This window comes from Phascolarctos cinereus, unplaced genomic scaffold (genome assembly GCF_003287225.1).
Source record: "Phascolarctos cinereus isolate Bilbo 61053 unplaced genomic scaffold, phaCin_HiC Scaffold_7;HRSCAF=346, whole genome shotgun sequence".
NCBI classification, from domain to species: domain Eukaryota; kingdom Metazoa; phylum Chordata; class Mammalia; order Diprotodontia; family Phascolarctidae; genus Phascolarctos; species Phascolarctos cinereus.
In genome coordinates, this window is record NW_027556180.1 from 33492890 (window position 1) to 33512106 (window position 19217).

Consider the following 19217-nt stretch of genomic DNA (forward strand, 5'->3'; position numbering starts at 1 on the left):
GGTTTATAATTATTATCTCATTTGATCTTCACAAAAACCTTGGGTAGTAGGTGATATTATATCTCCATTTTACAGATGATGAAACTGAGGCAAAAAGATTAAGTAACTCTATTCCCAGGGTCCCACAACTATCACCTCCTATGTATAATTGATATCATATTTCTTGCCTTCCCAGTGGGTGGGGGGAGGGGCTACAGGGAGGGAAAGAAATGTCAAATGTTAAAAATAAAGACAGAAAAAAGAAACAAATACTTTATTTTATGGGATGGCTCTCTAGGAGGGAGAAGGGGGAAATACAGGAGAAATTTAGGTGGTAAAAAATCAAAAATAACAAATTTTTTTTAAAAAATAGAATAAAAAAGTACATGAATTTACAAACATTTGACAGGCAGTCTTTGCAAATACCTCCCCCCCATGCTAACACACACACACACACACACACACACACCCCTTTTTTTTTTTAAGACAACTGGGGCTAAGTGACTTGCCCAGGGTCACACAACTAGTAAGTGTCAGAGGCTGAATTTGAATTGAGATCCTTCTGACTCCAGGGAAGGTACTCTATTCACTGTACCACCTAGCTGCCCCTTTTGCAATTCTTAATTGTGTCAAGCTATGTCCCCAAAAAGGCTCATTCTTAGGAACATAACAGAAAACTATCAAAGCAGAAGCTGCTCTTAGCCAGCCATTTTAAACTTAGACCAACCCTCATCCTGGAATGTCAACCCTGGGATCAGGTCCCCTGATCTGTCAGTCCTGGATCTGTTGACTCCAAACTAGTTAGGGATCCATAGAGCAGCCAGAATATGATAATATGTCTGCAGACATCTCTCTTTCTGCCAACTTGGGCTAGAAAAATGACTCACTGTGATTTTTTTAAAAATTGGATTTTCTGATAATAATTTGATCTACAATATTTTCTGGATCTGTTTGAAAGATTTGGAGGCAGAGGGAATGAGGTCACTGCCACCAAAACATCCATATACTTTGATCCAGAGATTCCATTACTAGAGTTATATATACCTCATAGAGGTAACTGATATGAAGATAGTAAGTCCTTCTAAAAAATGCAGAAAAGGACATTTTTTCAAAAGGATATATGGTGGTGTCCCTGAAAAGGACTGAGCAGATGAACGGTTTGGGTCATAAGAACAATATAATAACAATACTCAGGTGCTTTCCTCCTCTTCTTGTCCGCCCTTCAATACGTAAACACTGTTGATAAGTGATCATTCATCAGTGGTAGATGATCAGAATGCTGTGTTAGAATAAGAACTAGCAAAGGTCATAGACTTGGAATGATATTACAAATAGGCTAAGGGAACCATATACACTAAATTATTTGTAGGATTTTTGGCAGTAGCAAAAGTAGATGACCTGCTACTATACCACATCCACTCTCCAATGCTGCTATTTCTATAACACCTGGAATTGGGACTGGAGGACAGAGCAAAGAACTAGTCCCAAGGCCCCATTTAAAAAGGGCTCCCGGGCCAGGGAGCTCTTCAGTTCCCACCTCACCTTCCTCCTTTGGCTTAGACTCCCACCACACTGCAGAGGCAGGGTACCTTTCCCCTTCCCCTTTCATCTTCTTTTTGTGCCTTGTCTTCCTCCATTAAATTTTAAGCTTCTTCAGATCAGGGACTGTATTTCTTTTTCATATTAGTATCTGTAGTACTTAGCACAGTGACGATAACCTAGCAGGTGCTAGTAGCACCTAGTAGGTGCTAATAAGTATGTATTTATCGGGTGACTGACAGATCTCATTGTTAATAAGATCATTCGCCGGAAAGTCTGTTGTCACTGTGTCTCATGCAGCAGGTAGAACGGTAGTGGTGGCTACTTCGTAATTATGAATATTTAGCCAATGAGAAAAGCGCCAAAAAAACTAGCTTCTTTGTCCATATCAATCAATTTTTCATTGCTGACAGATACAAAGATTCTTTCATTCTCCCTCAGCTCAAACACTCCGCCTTGATAAATGGAATAGAGTCCATATTCGGAATCTTTAGACCAACAGCTAGTCTTTACGCTTTTCAAGAGTAGGATGGGTTCTGGGTAACTTGTCACTTTGTAAATGTACTGGACCAGTTGTTTGGGCTGTTTATTCCTCTTTTCACTCAAAGCTGAGGCAGAGCTTCCTTCCAGCTCCTGGAACCGAAAGTAGGTTTGGGAATAGATATAATAGTATCCAGTTTGAGGAATGATGAGCTCACCATCTGCCACATCCACATTATGGAGGAATGAATGTCCTTTCCTTGAAGATTCCCAGTAGTTGATTTTCCAACCCGAAGCTCTTCCAAGCAATGAACCTGAACAATTGAAAAGAGCAAGAGAGAAAAGCATTCATAGAAGCTGTTACTGGAGCACAAGCTGACAATTCATTAGCCCCAAGTACATTTTGTTATTAAGAATATGATAATAATAACTGACATTTACATATCACGTTAAGATTTGCCAAGTGCTTTATATATGTTATCTTATTTGATCCTCACGAAAAACTTTGTGTGGTACGGGCAGCTAGGTGGCGCAGTGGATAGAGCTCCAGCCTTGGAGTCAGGAAGACCTGAGTTCGAATCTGGCCTCAGACACTTGACACTTACTCCCTGTATGACCCTGGGCAAGTCACTTAACCCCAACTGCCTCACCAAAAAAAAAAAGGCAACCCCCCCCAACTTTGTGAGATAGTCACTATTATTAAACTCATTTGACAGTTGGGGAGACTGAGGCTGAGGAAAGTTAAGTGACCTCTTCAGGGTCACAAAGCTATTCAATATATAGAACAGGATTGGAATTCAGATCTTCCTGCCTCCAAGTCCAGCATGTCATTCATTATGCCATCTAGCCATCCAGATACCAACACTTTGCATCTGTCATAAAGTTTCCCAGCACTCTAATCTCGGGCCCTTAGAAATCAGTCTCCATGGCCTGGTCCAAAAGTCGGTTTTTCCAGATTTGGAAGCAACAATAAGAGAAATGATAAATTAAATGTAAGTGGAAGTGAGAATTCTGTACATCTTGTCAGTCATTTAGTCAATAAGCATTTATTAAGCACCTAGTATATGCCAGACACTGTGCCAAGCACTAAATATACAGAAGGAAGCAAAACACAGTCCCTGCCCTGAATGAGCTTACAATCCAGTCACGGGGGCAGACGGGACAAGCAAATAAAAAAGTACAAACAAGCTATATACAGAACAAATAGGAAATAGAAGACAGAAGGCACTATAATTAACAGGGGTTGGCAAAGGCTTCCTGGGTAAGGTGGGATTTTAGCTGGTTTTTGAAGGAAGCCAGGGAAGCCGTAGGTAAAGATGAGGGGGGAGAATGTTCCAGACATGGACAACAGCCAAAGGGAGAGTGGGGAGCCGTGAGATAGAGTGTGAACAGCCAGGGTCACAGGACCAAAGAGTACGAAGGAGGCAGCAAGCGTAAGAAGACCGGAAAGGTAAGGCATGGGAGGCCTGGGTTAGGAAAGGTTCGGAATGTCAAAAAGAAGTTTTGTATTTGATCCTGTATATAATAGAAAATCACTGGAGTTTAATGGGGGGCGGGGTGGGGACACGGAAGGACCTATGCTTTAGAAAAATCACTTTGGTAACTGAACGGAGGATGGGCCAGAGTGGAGAGAGACTTGAGACAGACAGATCCACCAGCAGCTGCTGCAATAGTTCAGGTGTGAGGTGATGAGGGCCTGCACCAGGTCGGGGTAGGGTTAGAGGAGAAGAGACACACTGAAGAAATGGAACAGAGGTGAATCAATAGGCTTAGGCATTGGATTAAATATGGAGGGGTGAGAGAATGTGAGGAGTGAAGAAAGGAAACCTAAGACGTGAGCCTGGGGAACTGGGAGGATGATATCGTCCTCGACAGTGACAGGGAAATTTAGAGCAGACAAGGATTTAAGGGAAAAGATAACGAGTTCAGTTCTGGACATGCTGAGTTTACTAAGGTAAGGTCAAAATAGGTACACCATTTAGACATAAAGGGTGATATAAGTAAATTAGGGGAGCATGGGAAAATTTTCCCCATCAGATCTATGGATAAGGGAAGACTTTATGACCAAGCAAGAGACTGAGAGGATCATGGTAGGTAAGATTACATGAAATTAAAAAAGGTTTTGTGCAAACAACAATACAGTCAAAAATTAAAAGGAAATCAGACAACTGGGGGAAATTTTTTTTACAGTGTTTCTCTAATAAAAGCTTCATTTCTCAAATATATAAGAACCTGAACCAAATTTATAAAAATAAAAGCCATTCCCTAATTGATAAATGGTCAAAGGATATGAACAGGCAGTTTTTAGAAGAAGAAATCAAAGCTATCTATAGTCACATGAAAAATGCTCTAAATCAATAATAATTAGAGAAATGATACACATTAAAACAACTCTGAGGTAACACCTTACACCCAGCAGACTGGCTGACATGACAGAAAAGGAAAATAACCAATGCTGGAGGAGAAGTTGAAAAATAGGCATGCAAATGCACTGTTGGTTGGAGTTGTGAACTGATCCAACCGTTCTAAGGAACACTTTGGAACTACACCCGAAGCACCATCAAACTGTATATCCTTTGATCTAGCAATACCACTCCTAGGTTTGTATCCTATAATGATCAAAAAAAAAAAAAAAAAAAAAAAAAAAGGAAAAGCACTTCTACATAAAAACTATTTCTAGCAGCTCTTTTGGTGGCGGCAAAGAATTGGAAATTAAGGGGATCCCCATCAATTGGGGAATGGCCAAGCAAGTTGTATTTTATGGTTGTGATGGAATACTATTGTGCTATAAGAAATGATGAAGGGAACGGATTCAGAAAAACCTGGAAAGTCTTATATGAACTGATGCAAAGTTAAGTGAGCAGAACCAGAAGAACACTGTACATAGTAACTACAATATTGTAACAATGATCAACTGTGAAAGACTTTGCCACTCTGATCAGCACAATGATCTAAGACAATTCCAAAAGATTCATAATGAAAAATGCTATCTATCTCCAGAGAGAGAACTGATGATCTCTAAGGGCAGATTGAAGCATATTTTTAAACTTCATATTTCTTGCTTTTTGTTTGGTTTTGTTTGCAACATGGCTAATATAGAAATACATTTTGCATGACTTCACATGTAAAACGAGTATCACAATGCTTGTCTTTTCAGTGACAGGGGGAGGGGAAGGAGGGAGAGATTTTATAATCCAAAGTTTCAAAAAATGAATGTCTAAACAAAACACATACAGAATAAATTGGAGGTAATCTCAGAGGAAAGGCACTATGATTAAGGAAGACCAGGAAAGGCTTCTTGTCAAAGGTGGGATTTAGCTGAGATTTGAAGAAAGACAGGAAGCTAAGAGGAAGAGATGAGGAGAAAGAGTATATTTACAGGCAAGGAGAACAGCCAGTGAACATGTCCAGTTGTGAGAACGAGTGTCTTGGGTGAAGTACAGCAAAGAGGCCAGTGTCAGAGGATTATAGAGTATAAGGAGAGGAGTCAGATCTAAGAAGGTGGGAAGGGCCACGTTATTAAAGGTGGGTTGTTGTTGTTTTGTTTTTTTAAAGCCCAATAGAAGGTTTTATATTTGATTCTGGAGGTTATAGGCAACCACTGGAGTTGATCAAACAGGGGAATGGCATGGTCAGACCCATATTTTTGGAAGATCACTTTGATAAGTGGGTAGAGAATGGACTGGAGTGGGAAGAGACTTGAGGAAAGAAGGCCAACCAGAAGACTATTTTTAATAGTCTAGGCATGAGGTGATGAGGACCTGCATCAGGGTTGATGGCAGTATTAGAGCAGGATGTTGAGGGGAGACATATAGGAGAGATCTTTCTAGAATGGCAACAGCTTGGGTGGAGTAAGAAATTGAGGTTGCATGCTTGAGTGACTGGGAGCATGGTGGTGCCCGAGCCAGCACAGTCAGGTTACAGAGAGAGAAAGGTTTGGGGAGAAAAAGAATGAATTGTTTTGGACATGCTGAGTTTAAGATGTATATGAGACATCCTAGTTTGAGATGTCCCAGAAACAGTTGAAGATGAAAGCTGAAGGACAAGTAAGAAGGAAAAATAGATCTGAGAATTAACTACATAGGAATGATCATTCAATTCATGGGAGCTGATAAAATTATTAAGTGAATTCGCATAAAGGGAGAAGAGAAAAAGTCCTAGAACAAAGCCTTAAGAGACATCCAACAGTTAGCAGGCACAGCCTGAGTAAAGATCAAGCAAAGGAGACTGAGAAGAAATGGTGCATGGAGACCAGCCAAGATGGCAGAGAAGCAGCTAGCCCCCACAACTATGGCACAAAGATCTAGAGAATGCATGGCTAAACACCCTGAGAAAGCTATCTACAATTGGTGCCTCTATTTCCTGTCCCCCCCCCCATTTCATAACTCTGCAATCTGGCTTCCAACTTCATCATTCAACCAAAATTGTTTGATCTAAAGTTACCCATGGTTTCTTAATCGCCCTATCTAATGACCTTTTCTCAAACTTCATTCTTCTTGACCTCTGCAGCCTTTGATGACCCTTTTCTCTTTGATGTGCTTCTTTCTACATTTTCTTGACACTTTCTCCCTGTTCTTCTCCTCCCTCTTATTAATAAATGCTTCTTGTCTGATTGAATGACTTCTCTGACCATCAGTCTCCTCTGCTTGTGTGTCATCTTCACCCATTACATTGCAAGCTCCTTGAGGGCAGTGACTGTCTTTGTTTTTATTATATTAATATCTTTAGCACAGTGCCTGTACCCAGTAGGCACTTAATAAATGTTGACTGACCAATCGTTTTTAAAAAGGAGGGAACAGAGGTATTGCACAGTATCTAACAGAGATAGATTGATCCTATGAAGCACCATACTGAATGTTAGAGACATAAAGAAAGGCAAAAACACTGTTTAAGACATTCGATGTACATCAATCAACAAACATTTATTAAGCAGTTACTACGTGGCAGGCACTGTGCTAGAAGCTGAGGATAAAAAGACAAAAGCAACATAATCCCTGCCCTCAAAGAGCTTACGTTCCCCTTTGGGAAGCTGACATACACAAAAATAAGTATATGTAAAATACAGGAACATGGATTGGACAGATGATTCCATCAGGACAGGAAACTCTGCTTCCAGTTCTGGCCAGCACCTCACAGCTGTGAGAACTCACTTTTAGAGTCATCTAGGGGCACCGAGACTATGTAACTCGCTTGGAGTCAACACAGCCAGGATGTGTCTGAAGTGGAACTTAAACCCAGGTCTTCTTGCTTCTAAGGCCAGCTCTCTTAACCCAATGTAATTCTGAGCAGGAAGACACTAGATAATTATAAACAAGGTTGACTGCACCCAGTGAAAGAGAAATCCAGACAAAGTAATCTGGGTTAATTGTAGAGGAAGAGGTCAGCTGGGGAGATCACAGAAGGCTACATAGAGGAGACTACATAGAAGGCTACATATCTTTTCAGGTATGACTCTAAGTAAAAATGGCTGGTTTTGAATATTGTCATTGCCTGGTACAATGCCTGCACATAGCAAGTGATTAACTAATACTTATTCATGGATTGATTGGTTGATGTGAATAGAAGGTCAGTGACCACAGACTGAGGTATTGCTAGAAATACAGATGAAAGTGGGGAAGAGGGAGCTTGGGGAAGCAGAAGAAAGAAAAAGCAGATTTTCATTGCTTGAAAAAATAGAATTTAGTTTTTTTAAATGAAATAAAATGGACATCTTTTTAAAAGAATGAAGTGCAAATAAGATCTATGCAGGATTCTCTCTATATTACAGTCCAATGTATGAAAAAATATAACTATGTAACTAACATATGGTATGTAAATATAAATATATAATAAATAATGTGTAAAGCTTTGCTCGTTTTTCAGGTTTGCCTTGAATAAGGGGAGCAAGTAAGCCACATCTTCCTACACCCAGCATGGACTGTCATGGAACTGGAAAAAGAAATATTCAGGAGATGTGTGCCCTTCAGGCACATACTTTGGTGTGTTTTGATTCAAACATTAGAATTGCCCTCCCTAACCACAATCTCCCACCCTTTACTTGCCCCATTGTCTCACTCTTGCGAATTCTCCTCTGCATCCTCAGCCTGCACAGTGCCAGCCTAGCACATAAGAAGCACTTCATCAATGCTCATTGATGACGATGATAAACTCATGCCCTTTCTACACTGCTGTTCTTCTAATCAATCACCCTGGCTCTCTCCCTGCTTCCCTCCTTTCAGTGTTGAACCTTTAATTAACCTTTTCAACAAGGTACTGGCTTCCATTCCAAGGTACTTGTATCCCCAGATTAGACAATCCTTGAATCTGGGTTATCCCTCCCCATCCCCTTCTCTATTTACTCCATCTCAGCAGTTCCTAAGTCACAAAACCGCATTGACTGAGTCTATTAAAAAGTCCATCAACCTGACCCTTGCTACTTTGGGGCTCTTTTATTAATCTCTGATTGATTCTTTATCATACCTCTGATGATAGGATCAGAAATTTGGAGCTTGAAGTCACCTCTCATGTGATTTGTCCAAACTCCCTCATTTTATAGTTGAAGAAAATCAGGGTCAGATGGTAGATGATTATCCTCAGGGTAATAAGTGATGGAACTCAGAGTTGAACGCAGGTCCTTTGATTCCAAACACAACACTTATATCCTCAAGGTCATTTTGCATTTCTCACTTATCTTTCAGTTAATGATTTGCCAGTTTCTGGCCATGCTACCTTCCCAATATCCCTCAACTTTGTCCCCTACTCTTGACTTATACTGCTACTAGCCTTGTTCAAGCATTCATCATCCTTCCTTTGGATTATTGCAATAGCCTTCTAAACGATCTTCCTACCTCAATTCCTGCTCTATTTAATCTATGCTTCATCTAGCCAAAATCATCCAAGGCCACACTCACAGGTCTGACCTGCTTAAAAACTACTTCTAGTGAACCTTTGTTTGAGTCATTTCAGTAGCGTCTCACTCTTCATGTCCCCATTTGGGATTTCCTTGGCAAATATACTGGAGTGGTTCTCCAGCTCATTTTACAGATAAGGAAACTGAGGCAAACAGGGTGAAGTGACTTGCCCAGGGTCACACAGCTAGTAAGTGTCTGAGGCCAGATTTGAACTCAGGAGTCTCCCTGACTCCAGGCCTGGCTCTCTGTCTACTGCACCACCTAGATTATCTAGGATAACATATGTTCTCCTTAGCCTGGGATTTCAGATTCTCCAGGGACAGACTCCAATTTAGCCTCATTTCACATGCCTCCCTTTCATACATTCTCTGTTCCAAGGTGCACTATTAGTTATTCACTGAGCTCTATCATCTTTGTGAATATGCAGGCTACCCTCCATGGCTAGAATACACTCCTTTCTCAGGTCCACCCACTGAAATTCTCTTTCTTAGAAAACAGCATCACTGAAGCATTTTTGAAACCTCCCAGAAGAAAAAAGTTCAGAAGGAAGCAGACATGAGGTTGAATTTATCATGTATTTTTTTAAAAGCAAGCTATATATAAGAGAGATTCATGTTTTCACTTACCCTCTTTTCCTGTTCAGCATTTTATATGGAAACGTCTCTATCACTTTATTTTATTAATGTTCATTAAATTCAGAATAAAAATAATTTTTAAAAAGGGTCCATCTTAGGACTGCTTTCCTCATCTCCCCTCCCACCCCCAAATCTGTTATCTTCCCCCTCAAATTTTCTCAGAGCTTTTCTTCTGGATCTTTGCTTTCTACTTTACACTGTGCTCATTTTGTATATTTATCCTAAGCCCTCCCCACTAGATTATCAGCTCCTTTCTTCTTTCTATCCCCATCTTAGCCCAGATCCTTGCAAACTGCTATCACTTAATATAACCAAATTGAGTTGAAATGAAAAAAAAATCACATGTTAGGTGATTGTCTTACTTCTAGAAAAGGTAGAACTCATCTGCCTGTTTCCAGTAAGATGAGCTGCTACTCTCTGGACAGCACTCTGATGAAACTTTTCTCTGGCTCCAGAAGGATTGTCCTGCCTCTTATCTAGAAGGAAAGAAAGAATGGTTAGTGCACTGGTCCAGCCACTGAAATTAACCTTAAAGTCAACAGATGCCAGTCAAGAAGATCTTAAAAACTAGACTATGTTTCCAAAGAGAGTCCCATCACTCAGTAAGGCATGAAGGAAGGTTGGGGGAGGGGAGGGAGAACAAGCATTTTTATTAACTGCCTACTGTGTGCTCAGAGCTTTTACAAATATTCTTTCATTTTATCCCCACAACAACCTGTTAAGGTAGAGATGCTATTATTATCTCCATTTTACAGTTGAGGAAACTGAGGCAGATAGAAACACAAAAAGTCCTCACCTCGTGGTGGACAATCTTTGAGTAATGACCCTCCCTAAACTTAGCTATGTTTGTCTTAGAACAACATTATCTGCCTGTACTCCCAGCCCTTCTGGCTTGAAGGGACCAACCAGGACCTAAAGCACCCAGATGTACCTGTAAGATCCAAGGGGACTTTCATGCCCATTGGAATAAAACTTTCAGAACTATTAAGTAACTCGTAATACCTCCCATTGTATCAGACGTTTGCACTAAATAGGCTGCGAGGTGATTGTGCAGTGGCTAGAACTTAGAACTTGGAGTCAGGAAGACCTGAGTTCAAATCCTACCTCAGAAACTTCCTTAGTTTTGTGACCCTAGGCAAATCACTTAAGCGCTCTCTCAGCCTCAGTTTCCTCATCTGTGAAATGGGGATAATAATAGCACCTGTATCCCATAGTTATTATGAAGATCAAATGAAATAAAATGTGTCAGTTACTTTGCAAATCTATATTACTAGCAATTTCTAAATATGTAGTTTCTTGTAACTAGCTTACATTACAATGATCTGGCTTGAAAATGCATTTCGGTGAAAGGAATTTTCTCACTGATCAGCTCTTTTTCCTGGGTGGTGTTCAGAAATTCCACTAGCCTTGGAGAGTTCCCTGGGGCACTGAGAGCTTAGGTGAATTACCTATGGTCATACATCAAGTGTGTGTCAGAGGCAGGGCCCAAATCCAGGTCTTTTTTATTCTAAAGGGCCTCCTATATCTGCTATGCCAAGTGTCCTCTCAGTTCCATGTTACCCCTCCCAAAATGTGTTTGGGAAATCAAGCAAGGTCTTTGAATGGCTAGTAAAAGACTTATGATGTCTATTACTAATTGAAGAATAATTTTAAAGAAAGAGCCATCCTCTCAAGTTTGAAAATATATATGAAGAATTCTTTTCTTTCCTTTTTTTTCTTTATTTTTCTTTGGGGTTTTTTTTTTGGTCTGTGTTTTCTTTCACAACACTGCTAATATGGAAATGTGTTTTGCATGACCACTCAAGTGTAATTGATGTCAAATTCCTTTCCTTTTAAAGGAGGAAGGAGGGGAAAGAAAGAGAATTTGGAACTCAAAATTTTTAAAAACGAATGTTAAAAATTCTTTTACATGTAATTGGAAAATATTTAATGAAATACATAAAAGCATATTAAAAATGAAAAAGAAAATAGATATGAAGTAGACAAGTCCATGGGAGGCAACTTGGGGACTCCATGGTTCGGGCGTCACACACTCAGATTCTTGTCTTAGGTGCAAGTGACCAGTCCCTCTGTCTGGACATCTGGGAAGCTCTTTCTTCCTCAATGGGAATTCCTTCCTTCTGCAGAAAAGGAGACTGTCCACTCATCAGATCCTTCCTGACTGAGATCAGGGCTAAATAAAACCTAAGAAGAAAACACCTGCAGCCACTCTGAGGTTCTATTTCCTCACCACTCTTTGGCCTAACTGCTCTTGCCTACACCCCCAGGAAGACAACATAAAGGAGAGCCCAGAAGCTCTATATGCAGACACACAATAGAGAAATGCTGCAGGCTTGGCTCCACCTCCTATGAAATAATCCAATGGTGACGGTGACCCGATGACTTAGTGGATAGAGGTCTGGCCTTGGAGACAAAAGCATCTAGATTCAAGTCTTGCATCTGGCGTGTATTTGTTCTGTGACCCTGGATAAGTTTGTTAAACCTTCAGGGTCCCAGGCAGCTCTTTGAGACTGCAAAGATTTTCCACAATGAGAATTTTCCACATTGATGAAATCAGAGGCTTGGACCAAAAAAATCAGAGCGACCAGAAAGATTCAGGAGGAGCCACAGTATAAATAAAAATGAAACAAGCTTTATGATGGAATCACAGAACTTCAGATTTGAAAGGTCATCTAATTCCAAATGTTCATTCAAAGGTCATTCGGTCCAACCGATAACTGAACAGCGAGGTGGAGTAGTGGATAGATTTGGAGTCAACAAACCTGAGCTAAAATCTTGCCTCACATTCTTCCCAGATGTGTGACTCCAGAAGTCACTCAACTAACCTTCTTCAGCCTCAGTTTTCTCATCTTTAAAATGAGAAAGTTGGACTCAATGGACTCCAAGGGCCTTCTATATCTATGATCCCATGACCTTATAAACAGAAATCTTCCCTCCAAAATTTCCCACAAGTGGCCACCCAGCTGCTGCTGAAGGAGAATCCACATGGCATCCCATGGACAATAGGAACAATGATGCTCATGAAGAATAATAAGATTATCACTATAACTCACATTTAGGTAGTGCTTGGAGATTTCCCAAGTGCTTCTTCTTCAGTGATCCCATCTGGGATTTGGTTGTGAAAGAATGATTGTCCCCATTAGAGATGCAGAGTGGGTTTGGCAGGGTCAGTGGAGTGGAGCTCTGGGATATGTCCAGGAAAGATGGGGCTCTAGGAGCCGGTGGGAAGGGGTTTACTTTGGAGAGGGATGGTAGAGGAAAAGGTTTGCCTATGAAGAAAGGGAAGCTGTTTATCAGATTAAGGGAGAGGGAAAGTAGCAGGGATTCAAGTGGATAGAAGCAGATTAAAAGAATGCCCACCATGTTAGAATACCAATGGTCAGACAACGTTTTTAAGTAAATAAAGAATTCCAATAAAAATTGTTTCTACCTTGACTTGCAGAATAATCCTTGTAGATTGTCAACAGTTCCTGCAAATTGGATCAAATAATTTTATTTAGAATTCGAGGCTGAGTTGTTTTGTTCACAGTTTGGTGAACCCAGTCCCTAACGCAGTGCCTGACAGCACGGCAGGAAGTGCTCGTGGACTGACTGACCTACCTTTCTAATCAGCTGCTGGAGCTGCCATTTGAACTGCAGGCATGGGAGGTCTACCTGCTCTGCATCACCACTGGGGTCACCCATCCTGGCTCCCAAGTATTCCTTTGTAAGACACACCAGACTGCTTTGAGAACTTGCATCTTGTAGCTGAGCCAACTGGGAAAGTTACATCACAACAACATTAGGAGCTATATTCCTGGATATCCTTTAGACAAAGCAACAGCAACTGGTTTCAGTTTCATAAATAAACTTTGCATGGTCCACACCCTATTCCTTCCCCCTGCAAGAAGAGAGACTGAGTTGAGAACTCCCAACTGATTCTTTTCCCAACCCCTTGCCCACTGCCCAGTTTCTACCATGTATAGAACATTCACCATCAGCTCAGGGCTGGCCCCTACATCCCCACCTTTCCTGGAGATAGCCCCAGAGTCCCACCACACTCTCCTTGATCACACAACTCTCTTTGTAGAAGGAAGAGCCCTCTTCTAAGTGTTGTTTCTCACCCCTCCCCCTCCATATTAGAATGGGAGCTCCTTGAGGGCAGGGAAGGTCTCTGTATTCTGTATCCTCAGAATATAGCACCGTAATCGGCAGATGATAAGTAAGTGTAGAATAAATGGTATTCCACTAGGCAAAATAAATCTCTGTCTCTAAGCCTGTATAACAGAGGGAAGAGAATCTGGGGTGGGCTAGCTTCTCACTCTCCCTGGGCTTTTATTTCCTTATCTATAAAATGAGGGGATTGGACCAGACTGCCTTGGCAGTCTCCCAGCTCTAGAACTCTGGTTCTAGAGTCAGCAAAACCTGAATTCAAATCCTTCCTCAAATACTGACTACCTTCCTTGGTCTCAGTTTCCTCAACTGTAAGATGAAGGAATTAGACTTGCTGGCCCCTACAGTCTCTGTAAATCTATAATCCTATGTTCCCTACAAACCAGAGGTGTTCAATAGATGGCTGGTACAATATGCTCTCTATCCCTTTAGAACAGAAGCTCCTTAAACACAGGGATTGTTCCAACTTTGTCCTCGAACCCCTAGACCCCAGCACATTACCTTGCACATAAAAGGACTTTAATAAATGTTGATTGATTGGTAAATGAGTGAATTCAAGTCATCATTAAGCAACTGGGTGATGCTTGGTGCAAATCCCACATCAGATGCTAACTTGCTGTGACCATGAACCTGCTACTTAACCTCAACGTGCCTCCAGCAGTGCCAACTGACTTACTGGTGCAGCGGAAAGAAGAGTGGCTCTGGGAATCAGAGGACATAGGTTCAAATCCTTCCCCTGATACTTTACCTCTTAAAACTCTGGGCAACTGTCTGAGGTTGTAAGTCACAAAGAAAGTATGTTGGGAGAATATTTTTTACTCCCTTCCACATTTTCCACTAGCCAACTACCTGACCTACCTGCAGATTTTCAAACATTAAACCTTTGAGCCTTTGCCCTGGCTGTGCTCTCCCTCCTCCTCACCTCTGCCTTTTGGTTTCTTCGGCTTCCTTCAAGACTCAGCTTAAATACCAACTTCTACAGGAGGTACTTCCCAGTGCCTAGCAGCTGCTGCTGCCTCTCCCTTTCATAATGCCTTCATCTACTATTATATATCTTGCATGTACCTAATTACTTATATTTTATGTCTCCCATTAGAATGTAAACTCCTTGGGGGCACGGATTGTTTTTCTTTTTCTTTCCTTTCCTTTTTTTTCCTTTTGGTTTCTGTAGTGCTTAGCATGGTGCTTGGCACGTGGTAAGCCCTTAATAAATGCTTGTTAACTACTACAAGCTCTCTATACCATCATGGCCCTGATCTCTATCCCACCAAAGGTTAAGTTGTTTTCTGGGATTCATTTCACATTCATTAGAAAAACCCTCATCCAGTATCTCCTGTGCTGGGTGCTGGGGACCTAAAGACAGAAACCTGAGTTTCTGCCCTGCAAGGTCTCCCCTCTTGGAACCCTGAGGGATCAGCTCTTGAGCCACCTCCCTCAAGAGGCTTTTCCTAAGGCCCCAGGCATTGGTGCTCCCCCTCCCCATCATCTTGGATTGATGTTGTATAAATCTTGCGCATTCTCTAGCTCTCCAATAAAGTAGACACTCTACCAGCGCACAGACAAATCCACTTTTAGATTTGTATCTCTGGTGTCCAGTGCTGTGCAGGCACATAGTAGGGTACTTATTGCTTGGTTGTTATGTGGTCCAAGTGATAGAGACCAGGTAGCAGCTGGACTGCCAGTCCCTAGGCATTAGCTCACATTATTCTGAAACACTGTTCATAGAAAGAGCTAGCATTTTACAACACTTTTAAGTTTGCAAATCACTTTCACAAATATTATTTCACTTGATCCTCATAACTACCCTGGAAGGTAGGTGTTGTTATTAGACGCATTTTGCAAATGAAGAAACTGAGGCAGATAGAAGTTAAGCCCAGAGGCCCACAGCAAGGAATAAATTGAAGCTGGATTTGAACTCAAGTCTTCTTGACTCCAGGTCCCTGGTGGTGCTGAGGTCTAGATGTTAGGGGTCCTGGAACCCCAACATCACGACACATGGGTCCTGTCCGAAAGAATTCAACCCAAGCCTTCTTTCAGCCAAAAACAAGGTTTATTGAAGATTCGACATATTAGCTAGACTCTTAAGGAATCTGAGCATCTGTGGGCTATTGGCTAGATTGTGAAACTCTGAGCAGTGGCTAGATTATAAGAACCCCAGCATCTTAATGGAGACAAGATGGACCTTATATACAGAAAGACTGTGGGAGAGATCTAGGAGTGGCCAAGTAGTTTGGGGTGACTGGAGTAGGGGGTCTAAGGAGATCAGGATGGGAGTGAACAGAACTCCTGGGACCTGGGCAATAATGGAGCCTAGCCAGGAATAAGTGTGGGAAATGGTCAGGGGCCATAGGGAGGTAAGACAATGGAAGGGAGATTGGGTGTAGACACAATGAAAGGCCAGTTGATGGGATTATAGCCTCAGGCAAATGCCAGAGATTTGGCCGAGTGGAAAAGTCCAGGGTTTTTCCTTTCTAGGGTCCAGATCCCAACCCCATCAGCGGGACTGCACTGCACCACCTAGATCTCTTTGTTTGGGTGAGTGGTTCAGCAGCCAGTATTTACCCAGGCTTGGGTAAAGATGGGGGGGGGGGGAGACAACTAGGGTGGGTCCAAAAGCCACAAAGTTCTGCACAGTGCAGAGATAAGAGCCGGGAGGGACCTCAGAGGTCATCTCAGACAGTACTCTCATTTTACAAAGTCCCCACTGTCATGCAGCTAATAGATGTGCAGGGCAGCATTGGAATCCAAGCCCTCAGACTCCAAATACCCGGAATCACCAGATAAGAAGTAGCAAAGTTGTCTAGACAAGTCCTCTTTTGCATGCTTTCAACAACCAACTGGGTTAGGAAGAGCTTTGCAACTCCCTCCTCCTTTTCCAATCTACTGCCACCTAGCAGTTGCCCCTCCCCTCTGAGACACACAGCTCAAAGATTTTCAGAAATCATCTTAGCAAGGCTGAGGGTGACAATTCAGTCTCCCAGGTGAGAGATGACTCTGAAGGTGCCCCAGTGCCCACCCTCAGCCCTGCCTCCGCCCACCCTCTACTTGGTCTGGGAGCCCAGGAAAGCCGGGGAGGGAAGTGGGGCGGGGAGCAGATGTTTGCTACCCGGCTGTATTCCAAGCTCCCTGCAAACAAACACAGGCTTCCCCACCCCACTGTACTGACCTGTTTCAGCTCATTAGTGAAGTAGAAGTAAGTGGCAGCAAAAAATAAGGCTTGGACCATCAGCGGGAAAAGGAAGAGCAGCCCACAGGCTTGGCTAGGGCTGGGGCCATCCCTGGAGATGATGGTCTTCAGGGACATAACGAGAGCAGACGCCAGCCAGCAGCTACAGCTACAGAGCGGGAGTACCTTGTTGCGAGCACTTCTAAGTGGGGAGGACTTGGGAACTGTTTACAACTTGCATTTGGGGAACGGGGGCGGGGCATCGTGTATGGGTGTGTTTTAAGGAAATCCTCTTGGGAAACCGAAACTACTTGTTTGGTCGAGTAAAAAGAGAAAAATCAAGAGGCTCCTTCTGGAAAGTTCCCCCGTGTTTTTACCAGAATGTAGACAGTCTTACAAAATTTTAAATCCTTAGGATTGAGGTTTGGGGTATTGTGGGTATGTGTGCGTCTCTCATGTGTTGCGTATATTATATATATAATTATATATTGTACACTTTGTATATTGTATGTATATATTATATATTGTATGTATTAAAAAAGGGGGGGGGCTGGGTGGCTTACTGCCTAGAAAGCTGGCGTTGGAGATAGGAAGACTTTTGCTTGACCACATTACAAATGGGAGGGCACATGGAAGGAGGGAGGGGAGGAAGAGAAGAGAAGGGAGTATGTGGTATGCCAGGGTCAAATCAGAGGGCTAACAATGAGGGGAAGGTAATCCATGTGGTCTCAAAAGGAAGAAAAGAGCCTATAGCATAGTGGGTGAGGAGGAGGAGAAGAAAGGATTCCAGGTGCAAATATATTTCCATATCAGTCATGTTAAAAAAAAAAAAGTAAGAAAAATAAATAATGTCAGAGGATGAGATGGGTAGACAAGAGTCCTAGAAGCAATGAACATGACTTGGATAGACTTCTGGAGACAATGGAGAATGGAAGGGCCTGGCATGCCATGGTCCATGGGGTCATGAAAAGTCAGACTCGACTGAATGACTGACCAACATCAGATTAATTTGTCAGCTCCTTGGAAAACACAGAGTGTATAACCCTGAGGAGACAAGTTAGATACAGGGTAAGTTTCAGTGAGTTTAAGGAAAAAGTAGGAAAAAAAACCCCTCATGATGAAACTTGGATAAGGAAGCCAAACCGGGCTGGTACATAAAATCTTAGAGCTGTAAGGGACCTTGGAAATTACCCAGCCCCTCTATTTTGCAGAAGAGGAAAGGGCCAGAGAAACTGAGTATCTTGCCCAACAAGTGGAGTAGACTGCCAGTATTCCAGGGGCAGTCCTACTCAGCCAGAGAGAAGCATAGCAGGTCAGCAGCAGGCTGAGGAGGCAAGCCCAGAGTCCACGATCAGGGACAGAGTCTGGAGCAGTCCCAAACAGGATGAGACACCCTAAGGAACCTGGAGGCAACTTGTTAAACCTTGCCAGGTCTGGAGCTGGTTCAGAAGTGCACCTCTGGCAAATGCAGCAGCTGGCTGTGCCCCAATCACGCCTGAAGGGAATTTCCGCATCTACGATTTGAAAACAACCAGCTACAACCAGCTATACCTCCGAGCAGCCTTTGAATTGGATTATTCTTACTCCAGGATGTTTACCAGAAGCAAAACCTAGCAAAAGCTTTGGCCAGGAGCTAAAGAGACTTTTAAAGGGGCAGGAAGAAGAAATGTATTTGGCCCCTGATGACTGGTGAAACCAGCCTCGGTTAGCTTCTCTTCCTGGGCTTAGAATAACAGATATAGAGCTGGAAATAACAGGAAAAGCATTGATTCCAGGAGTTCTTTACCTTCTTGTTTCCTGGACTCTGTCAGCAGTCTGGTGAAGCCTATGAATCCTTTCTCAAAATAATGTTTTCAAACGCATAAAATAAAATGCAGAAGATTACAAAAGAAAGCAAATATATTGAAGTAGTCATCAATTAAAAAAAAAAACAATAGCAACCACAGGGGGCTGAAGGGAAAGAGCCCTTGACAATCCAAGCCCCTTATTTTACAGAGGAAGAAACTGAGGCCCAGAGAGGGATAATAAATAGCTGACCTTCGAATCAGGACCATGGGGTTCAAATGCTGCCTCTGATACTTACTAGCTGTGTGGCCCTAGGCAAGTCATTTCATGTTCCTCTCCCGTAAAACTGGAAACAATAATACATGTTAAGATCCACCTTAAAGGATGGATGTGAAGATCAAACAGAACCATAAAGTGCTTTGCAAACCTCAGAGATAAAGTCAGGAAGAGGGTCTAGAGCCATAATTTCACTGCTATAGAGGGAACTCAGGTTGAAGAAGTTCCTTCCACCATGACAGGCCAGCACCTGTCTTAGACAGCTGCCTGCCTTGAAGAGATTTGTCTATTAAAGATTTATAAACCTTAAAGGGC

The 19217-nt window shown here is 42.2% G+C and overlaps 1 protein-coding gene across 2 annotated transcripts; it reads right to left on the reverse strand.

Annotated features, from left to right (window-relative positions):
- Positions 1 to 230: 230 nt before the first annotated feature.
- TNFSF10 (TNF superfamily member 10) lies at positions 231 to 17080 on the reverse strand. Of its 2 annotated transcripts, XM_020980463.2 has the most exons (6): positions 16842 to 17080; positions 13124 to 13279; positions 12954 to 12993; positions 12577 to 12792; positions 9886 to 9999; positions 231 to 2312 (listed from the first exon to the last, which is right to left on the reverse strand). In XM_020980463.2, the coding sequence occupies exons 1-6, from the start codon at positions 16977 to 16979 to the stop codon at positions 1861 to 1863; spliced, it is 1116 nt and encodes a 371-aa protein (XP_020836122.1). In that variant the 5' UTR covers positions 16980 to 17080; the 3' UTR covers positions 231 to 1860. The 2 variants fall into 2 exon arrangements, with proteins under 2 accessions (XP_020836122.1, XP_020836125.1); XM_020980466.2 differs by lacking the exon at positions 12577 to 12792 and having other exon boundaries at positions 16842 to 17078.
- Positions 17081 to 19217: the final 2137 nt, after the last annotated feature.

Excerpts from the sequence above, each read along its gene's own strand:
- TNFSF10 (XM_020980463.2), bottom strand. The coding sequence starts at position 16,979 with ATGTCCCTGAAGACCATCATCTCCAGGGATGGCCCCAGCCCTAGCCAA. Across the intron at positions 13,280-16,841 it reads TCACTAATGAGCTGAAACAG|TTGGCTCAGCTACAAGATGC; the intron begins GTCAGTACAGTG and ends TAACTTTCCCAG. Across the intron at positions 2,313-9,885 it reads GAGTTCTACCTTTTCTAGAA|GTTCATTGCTTGGAAGAGCT; the intron begins GTAAGACAATCA and ends TCAATTGTTCAG.